This window comes from Hippoglossus stenolepis, chromosome 6 (assembly GCF_022539355.2).
Source record: "Hippoglossus stenolepis isolate QCI-W04-F060 chromosome 6, HSTE1.2, whole genome shotgun sequence".
In the NCBI taxonomy this organism is placed as follows: domain Eukaryota; kingdom Metazoa; phylum Chordata; class Actinopteri; order Pleuronectiformes; family Pleuronectidae; genus Hippoglossus; species Hippoglossus stenolepis.
The window spans coordinates 6,348,267-6,364,694 of NC_061488.1; the positions used below are offsets into that span (position 1 = coordinate 6,348,267).

At 43.8% G+C, this 16,428-nt stretch overlaps 1 protein-coding gene across 5 annotated transcripts in view; it reads left to right on the forward strand.

Moving 5' to 3' along the window:
- The window catches only part of LOC118111356 (synaptotagmin-2), a 56,982-nt gene that overhangs the window by 31,503 nt on the left and 9,051 nt on the right, over window positions 1-16,428 (forward strand). For 4 of the 5 annotated variants that reach the window (XM_035159869.2, XM_035159868.2, XM_035159871.2 and 1 more), the window contains 4 exons: window positions 10,128-10,343; window positions 10,697-10,857; window positions 15,558-15,695; window positions 16,098-16,265. In XM_035159869.2, the coding sequence (XP_035015760.1) occupies window positions 10,148-10,343; window positions 10,697-10,857; window positions 15,558-15,695; window positions 16,098-16,265 (663 nt within the window). In that variant the 5' untranslated portion in view covers window positions 10,128-10,147. The remainder of the gene's footprint in view (window positions 1-10,127; window positions 10,344-10,696; window positions 10,858-15,557; window positions 15,696-16,097; window positions 16,266-16,428) is intronic. The other variant, XM_035159873.2, reaches the window with a different exon arrangement.

A 16,428-nucleotide genomic window follows, 5' to 3' on the forward strand; every position in this document is an offset into this window, starting at 1 on the left:
CTTTGAAGTTCGCCAATCTCATTTCTCTTTTTTCTTTTCGGCTCCCTGTAGGAGGGCGGCGGGTGCCCGGATGCGGGAGCTGCTCAAATATGAAGAGACAGAAAAGAGGCTTATTCTAAGTGCCTTGTAGAGTGGGTGTGCCCTTATGTACCGATATCACCCTTGTTTTCCTACCTCCTACTGCTTCATTAGCTTGAAACATTTCCTCTCATCTAAAATTAGAAAGTATTCCACCAGCAGAAGTCTGCTCAAATGCACTGGATCCTGAGGATGAGTCAGTGATTTTCCCTCTGATACATTAGAACAACTGTCATTGTGATTGCTTGTCAGCTCCTCGCTGCAGGTGAGAGCCACTCACGGCTGCAGCCCATGTGACGGCGTGTTGTTGGCAGATGATGGCAGAGAGCTCAAGTGTTAAACGGTCAGACGCCGTCACCCTCAGCATCCTGCCGTGCTGATTGGGCATTTTCTCCACTCTGAATTCTGTAGAGGGAGAAATTCGTGCCAGGTTTTTTTTGTTGTGAGATTTTAAGCAGATTTTCTCTTCTCACCTCTTTGCTTTATGCTGGAGGGGGAGTGGTGATGGTCATAGAGAGCACAACACACAGCAGGGTAACACTGTGGAGAATGAGTGAAATGATTTTCACCGTGTTTCATCATACTGGGGCTGTTTTGTGTAATGGCTACGATGCCACAGAGATTGTCTGTATCGAGAGTTACACATGAGTAGTTAATTTGAAAGGATAGTTTGGGGAATACGCTTCTGACAAGTTCCGCACTTTTCAGAAATGAAGCCAAAATATCCCGGACTACCTAAACTGACTGAAACCATTATTGAGAAAAAATTATTTTGAGTGTTTTGACTTTGTAGTTTGGTCCATCTCCCGTCCACTAACATGGAGGAGAAGGAGGAGTTTATGACCTATACTGCAGCCAATTGACACACTTTGGCTTCACTTTTTGGGGGGGGGGGGGCATGTCGTCCATCTTTATACATACTATGGTCTGTTCAGTAAATCTGCAGCCAGTTAGCTTAGCTTAGCATGAAACAGGAGGCAGCAGCTAGCCTGGCTATGTCCAATTGTAACACAACAATATAACACAAGATATAAAAACACATCTTCTTTGTTTGTTTAATCAATTAAAAAAAAAGTCTGTTTCCACACCCCTCAAAAAAAGAGATGTAGTTTTCACATGTAGGCTCATTTACAGATCACACAAATAAGAGGAAACTCGCGATCTTTAGCGGAGTATTACAGCTTAATACAAAATAGACAGAAAAGAAATCATTGTAGATCTTCTCCTCTGACACTTCTCCAGAACGTGAAAGAGTGTTCCCTGTAATTTCATACTATTCCTTTAATACAGTTATAATGGAAGCTATTGATTTTCTAACTTGAAAAAGAGATTTCACAGCCTCACTCTCTATATCATTTTCTTTTTGAAATAAGATTGTCAGCGCGGCCTATCTGCATTGCCGCAGAAGCCCTCACCCCTTTTTACATTTTCTCCTCACAGCCTTACATGCAGATTGGGTCACTATCTCTGTGACAGAATGATTAATCGACCTATCAGGGGACGGGGAAAGAGGTTGAGCTGAGGGGGATGTATGGCAACTGGCTGTAAACGATCCTGCAGCTGCTCGTTCAGCATTCAAACCTCTGTGCCTCCTTTCTCAAGGATCCCTCCTGATAATAGCTGAGTCACATTCAGCTGCAGGTGAGAATAAGCAATCTTTTATCTACAGCAGCAGGTTTGTAAATGAGCCTCTCCGGAACGCCCTTTGGGTCAGCACACAATGAGATATATGAGGGAGAGGCTTCTCTCTAATTGTCCTCAGTGAGATGATGTGCGAGGCACCTGCTTGACATCCTTATCTTGGCCGCTGCTCTCACATCAGCAGTGACACCAGCAGGATTTCCTGATGCACTTTGCGTTTTTTGTTGACGTGAAAAGTGTAATTGCCACGTTGACGTCCCTGACTGACGCTCGTGGATTCTCTTATTGTTTGTGTTTGCATTCAGAGCATGTCGTCCTGATGTTAAACACACGGGTCTGTAAATGTCCTGCTCTGGACTGATGCATAAGCAGTTCTGCTGACTGTGTTGCAGATCAGTTGTCGAGTGAATGTGTAAATGTCACGCTGTTGTTTTATTGGTGCAGAGTAAAGTTTATCGCAAAGGTGCTGACTGGGAAAAAATACAGATGTCATCAGTTCACCTCAGGAAGAAAATACCAGTGGTTTGTTTTTGAGAGAAATCGGAGGAAGTAAACTTTGAAGGTAAAGGTTTTCAGACACGTATTGGAGGCTGGATATTATCCTGAAATTCGCCGAAGGGGCTGTATGTGAGAACGCAAATGTCTAAGTTAGTTGATTCTGACTTTTTCTGGATTTTTTGTAAAATGTCTGGAAAATGTCTGGGTGAGTTCATGTGAGAATACAGCAGGAACATTTCCAGAAACTGGAAGAATACAAATATATCAGGATGAAAAAGGGGAGAAGACGCCAACAAAGATATAAACAATATAAACAAGACGAAGATATTCTAGAGCTTTTGACCTTAAGGGCTCACATCGTTGATTTTTTTTTAGTTTTTTGACAAAGTGACAAAACAGAAGATAAATAAATAAATAAATAAATTCATCCCTGCACAGGCAGCAACAACAGAAGTTACTTTACAGAGATCTGCACGTTATTACTGAACAATTACTGTGTCACATTACTCTCTTAAATCTTATTACAGGATGTGGTTGGTTGTTGGTTTGGGCTCCGATTCTAACATTATTTAAGTTTTACCGTACCGCAGTAGCAGGCTACAATTACCTGTGGTTGGCCTGGATGTGCATCACTGAAAAAACAAAGCAGAGGAGCTCATTAATAATGAGTCACACACAAAATGCCCCATTTCTGCTCGAGCTCCAGAGAGAAGAATGAGAGGGGAGACGTAGAACAGTTTTGAGATGGATTCGGTACAAACACATCTAATTATAACCTTATAAAGTGTGAACTCTAGAACCTGTAACACTGAAGTCAGTGGCTCGCTCCTCGAGTTTAACGTTTTAATCACTGTTAAGTAAACTGGCACCAGCCCTCAGATGCCTGGCACACTGCCTCTGATGTATTGTGGCAGGAGATTCGAAGCCTCTTGGTCAAGGGCTTCAGAATCTGGCTCTGGCGCCGCAACACTCTGCAGCGTGTTCTGTGGTTTTTTGCGTTTGCCAAAGCTTTTGTCAGTCTCCTGGCTCTCGACCACAAAATGACAAAAGATGGGAGTGTTTTGCAGCTACATTAGGCTACCTTAGCAGAAATCCATCTCTGACACACTTAGCATTTATCCGGCTGTGCATGATGCCGCCTGAAGTCTTTTTCTTCTGCAGGACTGAACTCTGACTCTGGGTGCAAGTGATGAATGAGAGATACGTGGCTGCACGGCGTCTCGTCGTGCAGCCACGTAAAAAACAGCAACAGAGAGATGCAACTAGAGGCAGCGACAGCGACTGCAATGAGAAGGAAGTGATGCATCTCTGCTGAATATTCTGATACATTCAGATCAAGAACGCAGCATTTTTGAAAAGTTTTATCAGTTTTGAGCTCATTTTCTGAATAAAAGTAGGAATAATAATTGCTGCATTTCTATCATAATATAGTATTATTCTTATTACTCGTACTCGTAGGTTCCGATCAGACCTGGTCCCACGCAGTATCTCATACTTCAGCGGTAAATAACACGCAATGCAGTCATCACTATCCCACATGTAATCCTATTAAGACTTGGCCAAAATGAGACTATTATGACTGTGGGGGGCCCCAAGTCCATTTCAGCAGGCGTGAATTACCGTGGAGTAGCACGAGTTCAGGGACAAAGCTGCACATTATCTCTAATTGAAACAACTCCACCATCTCAGCCCAGCGTCCTGACTCCGGTAATGCTCTGTCTGATGGATCCAATGAAATACTATGTCCCTGGTTCTCTTAATGTTGCCGAGTATTTCAGCTGAAATCGAGTCCAGACGGGTCAGAGGTCAGCCGTGACTCAGACGGAGCCGAGCCAATATTCTCCCCCATGTTCGAGTGTGTGTATCTTATAAATTCGAGATGCATGTGATGCCTCTGAACAATTAGCCTGTAAATGATATCCTCGCCGGCTTATGCAACTTGGCTCGTGCCTAAAATAGCTCAATGGGATGCAGATGAAATGAAAGAGTCACTGCGCATGAGGAGTATAAATACAAAATTAGAGCACACATGCATATGTAACTTCTCAGAGAGAGATAATCTGCCTCGCTGTGAAAGAAATACTCGTTTTTCGGCCCGAATCTGAAATGATCCAATCAGGACTCTCTCTAGTACTTCTTGAACATTTAAAAAAAACCATCCATCCCACTGTGATGTAGCAATCACATTATAGACTTGGAGGAAATGAAGCTGCACAGCTAGTTCAGCTGGAGGCCAAGAGCTCCAGCCACCCACGCTTCACCCGTTATGTCACAGATGGTAGGGGTCTCAGTTGGGGGCGGAGTGATTTCACCGGGGTCACATTATTCTACGTTGCTCAGATTGCTTCGTGTCTTTGAGGGCCCCCGGTCGCCTGGTGGCCTGTGACCAATGAGTAGCCGTTGCTGTTGTCACGCATTGAATACAACAACCTTTTCACTGTGCCCTAATATTCAATACTTAATTTGTCGCCCCAGTGCTCCTGACTGTTGCCCTCGAGCTGCGGTCACGTGACCCCCCCCCACTCCCACCCCCATAGCCTGTTTGCTCTCCGTTTACAGACGCCATTTTGAATCTTTATTGTTAAGACGTCTGTGAGCCCTCAACCATGTGCTGCATTTAAAAATGGCTGAAAATTGTTATGTTCCACTTTAAACACACACACGTTTAAACACGCAAACACACGTGTAGACTGTCCACTGGCAGGCAGCTGTGTGAACTAGTGTAGGAGGCAAGTTGTCAGGGCTGGTGGGAGGGGGGAGGGGGGGGAATAAAGGACATGGCCGTCTGGCTGTAGTTCGTTAATTAATTGCTGTTCAGGGCACTTGTTGTGTTGTAATGAAGCAGCTGCATGACTCCAGCTCACTCTCCTTAGGTTGTTTTTCTCTTGGATCCCAGACCGGCTGCTAATAAGCCCTTAATAAACACAATATCACCACAAATGGCCGCAGCTCCTCCTCAGGCCGGGGTTTCCCTTCACTGGGGCTGGGATGTCACGCTCTGTGGTCAGTGAGCCGACACACACACGCATGACGTCAAACGAGGAGAGGACATCTCTCAGACGTGTGTTTACGTGCGAGAGCGATCATTATTATCATTAATATAATTTGACAGGAGTCGGGTAATTAATTAAGAGCATGTAGCCCGTGGGCATATTTGAGTGTTTCTCTAATGATGATCAAGACAACATATGATGTGATAATCCATGGGTGTGCATTTTTTATTTAAAGTGTTCTCCCTTACTTTTCTTTCTTTATAGTAATAAATCTCTGCATTGTGTTAAACAAATGCAGTTCAGCACCTTGACTGTGCAGCAAAGAGCAAACCCCATAGCTAAGGGGCAGGGGGAGGATGAAAGGTAACGTGGAGCCCAGCTGGGGACCTTTGTTGGATCTCGTTCCCCTTCAGCTCTCCATTGTGTGGAAGAAAAGCACAAAAATATCTGAAAACACAAAAGAAGTCGTATGAAAAGCAACAAAAACATTCCACATGCAAGAACCACGTTAAAAGTTATCATCACCTACTGATGCTACCGATAAATTCTTTGCTACAAATCACAAAGAGGAAGGTGAAGATAAGCAAAAGCTGTTATAGGGGAGGATTTGGGTCTTTAGGAAGAAGTCCCTGAAATTACCTGATGCAATATTTTCCCTTCCATTGCATTGCATCCATCCCTTATCTGCACGGCTTTTCCTTTGAGGGGGAGCTGGAGCCAATCCCAGCTGACATTGGGTGATAGGCAGGGTAAACCCAGGACAAGTCTATCACAGGGCTCATGTATAAACCAACAACATTTCACCCTCACACTCACACGTACAGGCAGTTTACAGTCTCCAGTTAACCCAACCTGCATATGTTTGGACTGTGGAAGGAAACCAGCGTATCCACAGTAAACCCAACCCTAACCCTGCACCTTCTTACTTGAGATGACAGTGCTAACCACTGCTTCACATTGCAATGAACAGGTTTTTTTCTGATTCTGTTTATATCAATTCATTGTTTTTTCAACCTAACAGATAAGTACATAATCACAACAACAAAAGCCATTTGAACCCTTCATGTGTTTGATAAATAAAACAAGCATTATTCAATATCCTCTCCCCGTTTCAACTGATTTCTCTTTTTCACAAATATTCAATCTGTCCGTCTCCCCCTTCATGTGTCTCTTCATGGCCGTCAGAGTTTAAGAGACATATTTAACGACAGTAGATTTTCAGTAAATCTGACATGTTAGTACGAGGGGTTCTGTTCCCATTTTGTTTGTGCAAAGATAAAAGTGCTTGATGCTCATCCAACTCGGAGCAGTGTGTCTAGTGATAAGCGGCGGACTACGACCGTCCCCGCTCCGCTCTGGGCAATGGAGCTGAGCCATTTTGTTTTAGCAAATTATGATGACTCAAACACTAACAAAATGAGACTCACATTGGGAGACGGGGGGTTCAAAACTCCCACAGATCTCAGTCAATCGACTATTATGTGAAATGAATATTGTATAATAAGTAGATTTTTAACTCTTATTCATCCAAGGAAGGTTTTCCTGGCAATCAATGCTCTTGTTTCAGCAAATGTCCACTTGTGCACTTAAGACAATTACACACATTCACACCTAAAAGCTTCTGAACAAAACCACAGTGAGTCTGATCTATTAGCCGCTGTGCAGCTCCACTGGAGCAGATGGAGGTTAAGAGCCTTGCTCAAGGGTATCTGAGTGGTGGTAATCAGCAAGGGCCAAGCTCTATTACTTCCTCTTCCAGATTTAACCACCAACCTCCCAGTTAAAATCCAGGAACAAAACAGGGAATCTGACTGGGAGGTTGATGATTCAGTCCCTGAACCAACAGATTCAACTTTCTTACCTTTATTGCAAGTTCTTTGACTTATATTTTATAAGATCAGAGTGTGAAAAGTGATCCTATATTGTGTATATCTAGTTATTTATGAATATGCATGTTTGTGTCTCTCTGATTTTAGCTGTGCAAGCATTAAGTTTCAAAAGAGGGAAATGTTGGACATGCAGTCAGTCTGCACCACTTTCCAAAATGACACATGAATCTGGCTTTATAGCAGCACTATGAAGGCCATGTGGCCCGCGCAGTAGATCAGACTTCATTACCTCTTTGCCTTTTTAAACTAAACTAAAGAGTTAAACTCTGTCCCATTTAAGAAACTACATAAAATATGTCTTCCATTGACGGCTAGCAGCTAAAATACCTTTTGAATACCTTGTTAATATGCTCTGAAGGTGTAGAACTACATTTTTTAAAAAGCAGTTAACATAGTTGCTTTGTCAGGAGTGAGCCCTGAGAGCTTACCGGGAAGCAGGACTAATGTCCGTAATAAAACAATACTGCAGGTCTGTGTCCTCTCTGTCCGTCCTCACCCTCAGAGTGGAGGAGATAAAACGTTGGAGCCCATATCCATGAATGTTAATTTAATTGGTCTGGCTTCTCCCGATGTGAGGGACAAACAGGGCGAAACGCACATAAACCTCGAATGTACGCGGAGGCTTTCAGCACCGTCACAGTATCTACAGTAATGTGCAGCACAGAGCGGAGACAGTGAGGCCGGCGATTGCTCTTTTATTGAGTGTGAGTCATTTTCTCAATAACCCGAATAAAGCACGTACATTAGCTCAGTTCACATCTCAGAATGTGATCATAAGGATGTTGGTCATTTGCAACATCCGCCTACATAACAGCATCGAGTTATTTAAATATACATATATTACAAGATATTACGAGCTGGTCCTGCCCCCTGAATAATAAAAGTGTATCCTTCTCGCTGTCAGTCTTAATTTAGATTGTTAATATGTGACACTAAATAGCTTTGGCAGCAACTTGGAACATTGAATGTGGGGAAATGTCTCTATTTTTTTTTACCCTGACTTTAATAAAAACCGGTGGCAGTAGAAGTCTCTTGTTGTTATGCTCGTCGTGCTTTTCTACTTTTCTGAATCGAGGTCTCACCCGATCACTCATCGCTCCGTTGGCAGGCTCCACTTGTTACGCTGTGATTTCTGGGGCCGATAGGAGCTCTGATTGAACGTCCACTCGGCTCTGTGGAGGAAACACTGTTCACTGGGAAAAAGGCTGTTAGTCGTTTGTTGTGTTTATTTCTCCGCTTAAACAACCCCCCCCCAGGCATTGTCTCAGCTACGTATCGAGCAGCGTCCAGACAAAACAAAGGTGTGATGAATTGATGACTGATGGTTATTCCCTCATAATCATTGTCGGTAACTCATCTGAATTCATTGTCCGCTGACCTCACGACCCTGTGAAATATGGTTGAAACACAGTAAAATGGCAGACTGCGGTGGAGACTGCGGTTCGCCGTGATCAATCATTCTTATAAAATGAATTCTTGGTGCACTTCCTCAGTGGAAATGGATTGGATGTTACCAAAGGTTCTGACCTTTCATGAGTCATGGGAATAAAAGAGATTTATCATAAGTTTCTGAACATTCATCACAGTTGTTTTGGTCAAGTGTAAAGAGCTGGTTTATGAGATTAGAGAAAGGGTCCAATGTATCAATTAACCTGATTTACTTAAACCCCCAGTTTCGTCAAATTAGATCCAGTTCTTTAACCAGTTCTTAGAAACTCAGACCCACATTTGCACCAGTTTTTAGTAAAATAATCGAAATGTGTGTTTTACAGTTATTACGGATACTGTATTTGTCTTTTTCTCTTTTTCCTGACACTTTTTCACTATTGCCTCTTCATCCTCTCTTTCCTATAGAATATGACTCGCCCACTGGTGATGTAATGGTTCACTTGTTAAAAACCTGCTTTGCTCTTTTGGTTTCAGCTGGGAACCAACTTTTTACATTTCAAACTAATGTATTCCTGTTTAAATTCCTAAATGGAATACACACTTTTTTTCTTATGTCATCACATACTGTGGGCCTCACTGCTGCAAACGAACAGCAGAACAAACTAGATTAACACTGAGTAATCTGGGGGGAATTTGAAATTCTATACTCTCTTTTAATTGCATTTAGTTTTTTTGATGTTCTCTCGAATCGCTGGAGAATAAATTGATTAAGATTTTTCTGCGACTGAACATAATTCCCTTGAATTTGCGACTTCTTGAATTATACAGCCATCACTTTCCTGATGGGACTCAAAACACCTCAGTGGCAAATGTGGGAAAACCAGTTTGTGTCCGTTTGTGTCCGACTGTGTTTTTCTCTTGCGGCAGATGTTGAAGAAAACAATAGTGGCTTCTTCTTTCTCATCAGTGTCACCAGAGGCAGAGAATATATTCCCGAATTTGTTCACGGTGCAGAAGGCTGACACGTGTCACGCTGGTGCTCCTAATTACATTTATTTGTCAGATGCTTTCGCCCCGAGCGACATCCATTTTTGTCCCATTCATACCGTTTCAAAGAGCAACGCGGGGTTCAGTGTTTTCCTCAGTGACGTAGGAGCCTGTGATCAAACCACCGGTCGTCCAACAGCTGTCCCTCTGTCCACCACCTGAGCTACAGCCCCCGTTTGATCCCTTTTCATAACCTACACAAGAATGAGATGACGCAGAGTTGAGTGTCTCTGATCAGTGTTTGATTCAGACGTCAGCCTTAAAACCACTCCAACCGTAACAGGTGGCGTTTTGCAAGTGCGCCACAAATCACTCTCTCATTTGATTGTTTTCTTTATGCCTCGTTATGAATGTCAAACTCTTCGTGGTGCTGCATTTGTCCATGACATGTTTTGGCCTGTGTGTCATTTTTCTCTTTCAAATGAGCCTGGAAACATTGAAATTGGCTGAATGAATCAAGCCTGTAATGAGCTACTGTCAATATATTCCACACAAGTGGGGTATAATGTGCGAGTGGAGGAGAAGTGGCACTAATGGCTGGATGACTTCAGGTTTTTCAAGCAGTGTTTTGCTTGTTTGTGCTGTTTTTCAGGGGCCGTGCGTGCAGCCTAAATGACGAAGTTCAACTTGTTCAGGCATCAGACATCACCCATGGTCGCTGCTAAGCCAACGGGGGCCAGTGCCTTGACTGTGACCCCAGCCCCCGTCGCATCAGTCTCTAGCGACAACTCCACCGAACCGATCGACAAGAACGACGCCTTCGACGAGATCAAAAACAAGTTCCTGAATGAAATCGACAAGATCCCACGTGAGTGCCGGCGCAAACGCCAAAACTGTTCCTATCAACCAACTCTTCATCGATGTGGCTCCTGAGCAATGATTTGGGAATTAGATTTTCTCCCTTGCTGCAGGCGTTGGCGGCCTCATAATGTCTTTATTCAGTATTGATCACTGGCTGCCCTTCCTAATGGCAGAGAAATCTAATTTTCACCCAATCTAATTGCTAACCCAGCACCTCTCTTACTAAATATATTTGTCCCAGGACATGACATGGAGCAGGCTAAATGATCGGTTGGTCAAATGTCAAAGTATTTTGCTTCTTCTCCTTGTGGGTGTGAACGATGCCGTCTATACATTGATCTGTATGCCCCCTTTCCACAGTGCCATCCTGGGCCATCATCGCCATCGCCGTGGTCGCTGCTCTACTCATCCTAACGTGCTGCTTCTGCATCATCAAGAAATGCTGTTGCAAGAAGAAGAAGAACAAGAAGGGCAAGAAGGGGAAGGGTGACATGGGAATGAAGAACCTGAAAGGCGGAGAGGTATGTTTCACAGCAGGAGGTCGTGTCACGGCAGAGAGAGCTTACGCCCACGCAGTAAACAAAGCGAGGCAACATTAGCCCGTATATGAGCCTGTGATGTAACAGCTGTGGGACCTACAGAATAGCTTTTCCCCAGAATTGAAAGGAAACATGAATGTAGAGATAAATTTGGCTCAGATGTAACTAGATGGGAGCTCTACCTCTGCTAAAAGCTAATTTACCATCTTGCCATGTCAAAGCAGCGTTTCCCATTAATTATCTACACTGTGGTGGCCTGTCATATTCTAATTTGTCACGCCACAGTTTTATAATGAACAAAAATATTTTTATACTAAAGTGAGCAGCGCTATTTGCAGCTCTTTGTGCTCACTCGCGCTATCATCCATGAAGTTTTTACCGTCCACGCAGACAGTCAGACCTCATAGTTCCAGCTGAAGTTGTGCCTGCAGGTGGCATGTGATGCAGTTTTCTCTCTCATGAGATCACTCTTTAGTCTGTCATTTAAAATATCTGTTGCGTGTGAGAGCGAGTTTCCTGCGTGTTCAAGTGCACCCCTGCTACAGCTATAGACTATAATAACTCTGTGGGAAACGCAGCGAAGAAATTGAACAAAAATAAATCCTGGATCCGCCCTTATATTTGGGTCTGCACCAATATTTATTGGGTAGTTGCTCGTACCATGTCCCACCCCTCCACAGAGTTCCATGGAAATAGGTTAAATAGTTTTTCAGAATCCAGCTAACTACCAAACAAACGCTCATGTAAACATTTCCTCTTTGACGGAGGCAACGAGCAGCATTTTAGATCCGTCATCCTCATGTTACACGTTTTAGTCGAGTCACATAGAGAAATGATAATTTTCATATCACTGGCACAGACTGTTTAACCTTTTAATGTCTCTCTAACCGAATCAAGTCTGTTCCCCGCAGGTATTAATTACATTCTTTATCCACCATGATTATGTTTTATATCTCTCTTCTTCTTCTTCTTCTGTTTTATTTTTTTTTGTTATGTGATGTATTTGTCATGAATGTTATTGTTGCTATTTCTGTCAATTGTGCTTTTTGGGATTTGAGTGGAAAATGACAGGACTCTTATCGGTTCAGCCCAACCATGACTTTCTTTCCCCCCCCCCCTCGCAGTCATTAAAGAGTAATTATGAAAATTAGCAGTTGGAACAATGGTGTTGTTTTGGGCCCGTAATTATTATTTTTTCTTCACACGTGTGATTGATGATTTGACAAAGTACAATGCGGCTACATCTAAAACTGGAGTTGTTGTTTTTTTTAAAAAACCCATCGGCCCTGCCACACAAGATACGATTGTGCTAATGAGGAGGCGCCGCTGTCTGTCATTTTCCACGCTCCCTCCAGTGTAGCTGACTGCATTTGCTGTGATTACCCTGCTTTGGTGTCTGCTGTGAGTTCAATCTCTTCCTTTGTCTCTGCTCTCCTCCTTCCTGCTTTGTGTCTTATGTGTGCTCCGTGTATCTTGACTGTGGTGGACTTCTCTGCCTACGGTAGGTCTGATGGCACGCGGCACCCCTCTCTGGCCGCACTGTGTAAGCGCAGACCAGGGCAGGGGGGGAGTGGTGGTGGTGGGGGAGGGGGCTGGGCTGGGCTTGGAGGGTTTGGATTGCAGTGATGATGATGATGATGATGATGATGACAATGAGTTGCTATGGCTTCCTTAGTTTTTTGCAAGCTTAGGTGCTGCGGGTGCTTGAGGAATCTTATGGGAGCGTTTAAGCTGCTTCGCTAAACCCACTGAACTGATATGCCGCACCAACTGCTATGTCTTGATTATCCAGAGATTGCAAATGTTTTTAAACAGACAGTGACCTGTTTAAGTGTCTATGGTTTGAAGTGAACATGAAACTCATCCTACGGTTGAGCCTTTGAATGACGAGTGCACTCAGCAACTCACTAGAGATCACTAACATGCATGTGCAAGGGGTAAGCTGGATATTTGTCAAAAAAAATAAAATAGCTGAAACGTAACGTAACTGAGAGCTTTGGGCACGTTTACCCCCCCGACCGGCCTCAAAAAGCTGAGATCTCATAAACGACTCCTCTCCTGAAAATCACATTGACTCGCGTCTGAAATTCACACGCCGTGCAAAACACGCTCCGAGTTCCTACCACAGTTAAAGCTGTTTGAATCCATTGACAAAGACCAGCATATGCCCTTGCAGTAGGTACCATTGAATGGCCACAACTTGACTTGAGAGTAACTTTCCTGGATGACCCATGCTGCTGACATACGAGGTGACAGTCATTGACACCCCCTCTCTCTCCCTTGAAGCACCGTGGGTCTCACTGAGGAGAAATGGTGGGCCGGGATGTTTGCCCACATTCAAACATTAAAGCTAAGATCAACCGACATATTTCACTTGATAAAAACCTCAGTGCCGAGCTTGCAACTCACCCCACTGAGGTGACCACCGGGCATCCATTCAGACGCACCACGTCTTTGTCTTTGAACCCCCACCGGAAGTTTGAAAAACAACTGGGAATTCTCAATGTAGCATGATCCCTCCATGGATGTGAACATTTCACTCAGAACACATGTGCAGACATTTGGGGCCTGACACACAAAAAAACAAACAAGTGTCACAGAGGTAAAAAAACCAAAACAACAAAACTTTTATCTTCATAAACGACGATGAGGTAATTCATTTACATTCTCCATCAGAGAGAAACGTGGATCCTGCATTGTGTGGCCTGGCATGCTTGAATGAAAAGCCTTACCACAATAAAGATGGAGAATGCCACGTGTAAGGAATATTGTGTGAGAATGAGTGTGTGAGAGAGAGAGAGAGAGAGATATTTTAAGCATGCACGAGAGAGCTTGCATGTAAGCAAATGAGAGTGTGTGTATATCTGTCGTGTATGGTACAGTATGGTGTGTGTGATGGTGTGTGTTTTATCTGTGTGTGTGTGCGTGCGTGCATGCTTGTGTGTATATGTATGTATGTGTGTTTGTGTGTGCGTGTGTGTGCGCCCTGTTCCTCTTCCAGCTCATCAGTGAGTAGCTGGACCCTCCAGTCTTACGAAGACATCCGTGTTTTTTCAAGAAGACAGCCATAGGAAAGTAGGCCATACTGAGAGACCACGCAGCTTCACACAGTGTCCGAAATGAGATTTTACTTTAATATTTACATCTGAGCAAAAAATCGCCCCCGCGCTCCATTAGTCATGACCGCCTCTGAAGAGGTCGCTGGGTGTAACGTAAAAGCAAGATGGACGATGAGAGAGGACACGATTCACCTTCCTCATCACACCCCAGTTAACTCAGTCAGTACACTGCTGAACTTTGTTAAGATAATACATATATTTTTTAATTTATTCTTTTATTTCATCTTTATTTAATCATTGAGATTTTTAATCGCTTTCAAGAGATGAATAAATACACAAATAAAAGCAACACAACACGGATTTGAGATATTATAAAGCCAGAGTACAATAAGCAGCACTTCCAGGGTAAATACACTGATGAGTGTTCGGTACGTCAGGAGGAGAGAAACAGCAAACAGTCATGTTGGCTTGAAGTAAACCTGTTTGTCAAACAGCTTGTGTTGCTGCAGGAATCGTTACCTTTCCGTTTAAACAAAGTGTGAGAGCGTTTCAAGTGTCAGGAATCAACTGCGTCAGCGGTTTGATTGAATCCCGTCGTCAGCGCTCCGTCCTTCACTCAGTGAGGATGCCGTGCTCCCTGCGACGGCCTGTACCGGAAATCTGCTGTACACGGGGAGGACAAAATACCAAGAACACCTTTCACTATAGTGCAATGATAAACTGCAGCTCTGTAATAGATGAGGGTTTAGCTTTCTGGGGCTTTTTGGGAACAATATCCCATAATAATAATAATATCCTCCAGCCTGTTTACGTGTGACTTTGGCTCATCCGTGCTGATGCAGCTTTCCTCTGTGTGGGACACGTCCTCACGACTTTTTTAAAGACTTTGCAGACAACTTAAACGTGACTCATTAGGGGTGAGTCATACTTTGTGGATTTGTGTTGCTGCCTTTTTTGCAACAGTGAATTCCCTCAGTTTCCTATTTTAATGCTGTAATTTCACAATTAATGGCAGCTACACAAGTGAGTCGCGTTAATGTGGAAAAAGCAATTCCCGGTGATAAAAGCTTAGTATCATCATTTTTATAATTGGATCGCATTAGATTGCATTTCATTGTAAGGTGTTCCTGACTTTTTCTGTCCTCCTCCTGTAAACTGACTGTTTTCTGTGTTGTTCTTCTCTCTCTCTCTCTCTCTCAGTCTGTCTCTCTCTGTCTCTGCACTCTTTGCACAGTAACAGGCGTCTTTTGAAATCACGTTTCTACAAGATCTTTGTCGTCCAGGAGAAAATCCCCTGCCTCTGATTTTAATCCGATTACAACAGACATGTAATGATCATGGTTAAAAAATTTAATAAAAGGAAAAACAGCAAATGGTGTCACCCAAGAAATAGTGAAATCAAGTCAGGTTGCAACTGTGGTCATTGATGAGCAGATTGCACTAGTAACAGCGGTGTGAGCGGGGGGTAAGTGGCAGGTAGGTGCTGTGACTAACCTGACTGCTGATGCCCTGAGGTTTGGTGTTCAGCACGACCGCCGCCTCAGAACCGTCCTCTCACGCCTCCCTCTGCCACCTGCCTCCCCCCCACCCCCTGCCCCCCCCCCATCCCATCTGTCTGTGCAGAAACTACAGGATGACGATGAAGAGGAAGATGACGTGGAACCCGGGCTGACTGGGGACGAGAAAGAGGAGGAGGTGAAGGAGAAGGAGAAGCTGGGGAAGCTGCAGTACTCCATTGATTACGACTTCCAGGAGAACAAGGTAAGGACTCGGGTAGTTTGTCCCAGTGGTGGAGGAAGTACTCCAACATTTTACTACAGTATAAGTACAAATAAATAGACATTGAGTGAGAGGCGGGGTCTACTGTTGATGTAAAAGTACCACATTAACATTTTCCTTGAGTAAAAGTAAGTAAGTACTTGCTTTTAGATATACTTTAAGTATTCAAAGTAAAAGTACTTGCTGAGTGTAGCCTCCCTAATGCAACGGTCTAACTGCTTTGTTTTTCATTTTCTTCTGAGAATGAAATGCATTTCTGTGCCTCTTTCCCTGGTTCCACCTTTTCCTCGGACTTCACTTCAGATTTAGTAGTAGTGTGAGCTTAGGAAGGGTTCCCAGTGAAGTGAGAGGTAATAACACACTTCCTCCTCGCTCCCTCCTCAGCTGACTGTGGGAATCCTGCAAGCCGCCGACCTCCTCTCCATGGACAGCGGCGGCACCTCTGACCCCTACGTCAAGGTCTTCGTCCTCCCTGATAAGAAGAAGAAGTACGACACAAAGGTCCACAAGAAAACACTCAACCCCGTCTTCAATGAGACCTTCGTCTTCAAGGTAAGCCGAGGCGCCGTGTGGTCGCCCTTTACTTATTACTTATTGAAACAACATGTCCGTCTTTCTGTTTAACGGGCAGACGGGTCTTGTAAAAGGTGAACGGCTCCTCCTCTCTTTTGCTCTTTAGCTGAGTTTCTGGCCGGCAGTGATAAAAAGCAGCAGA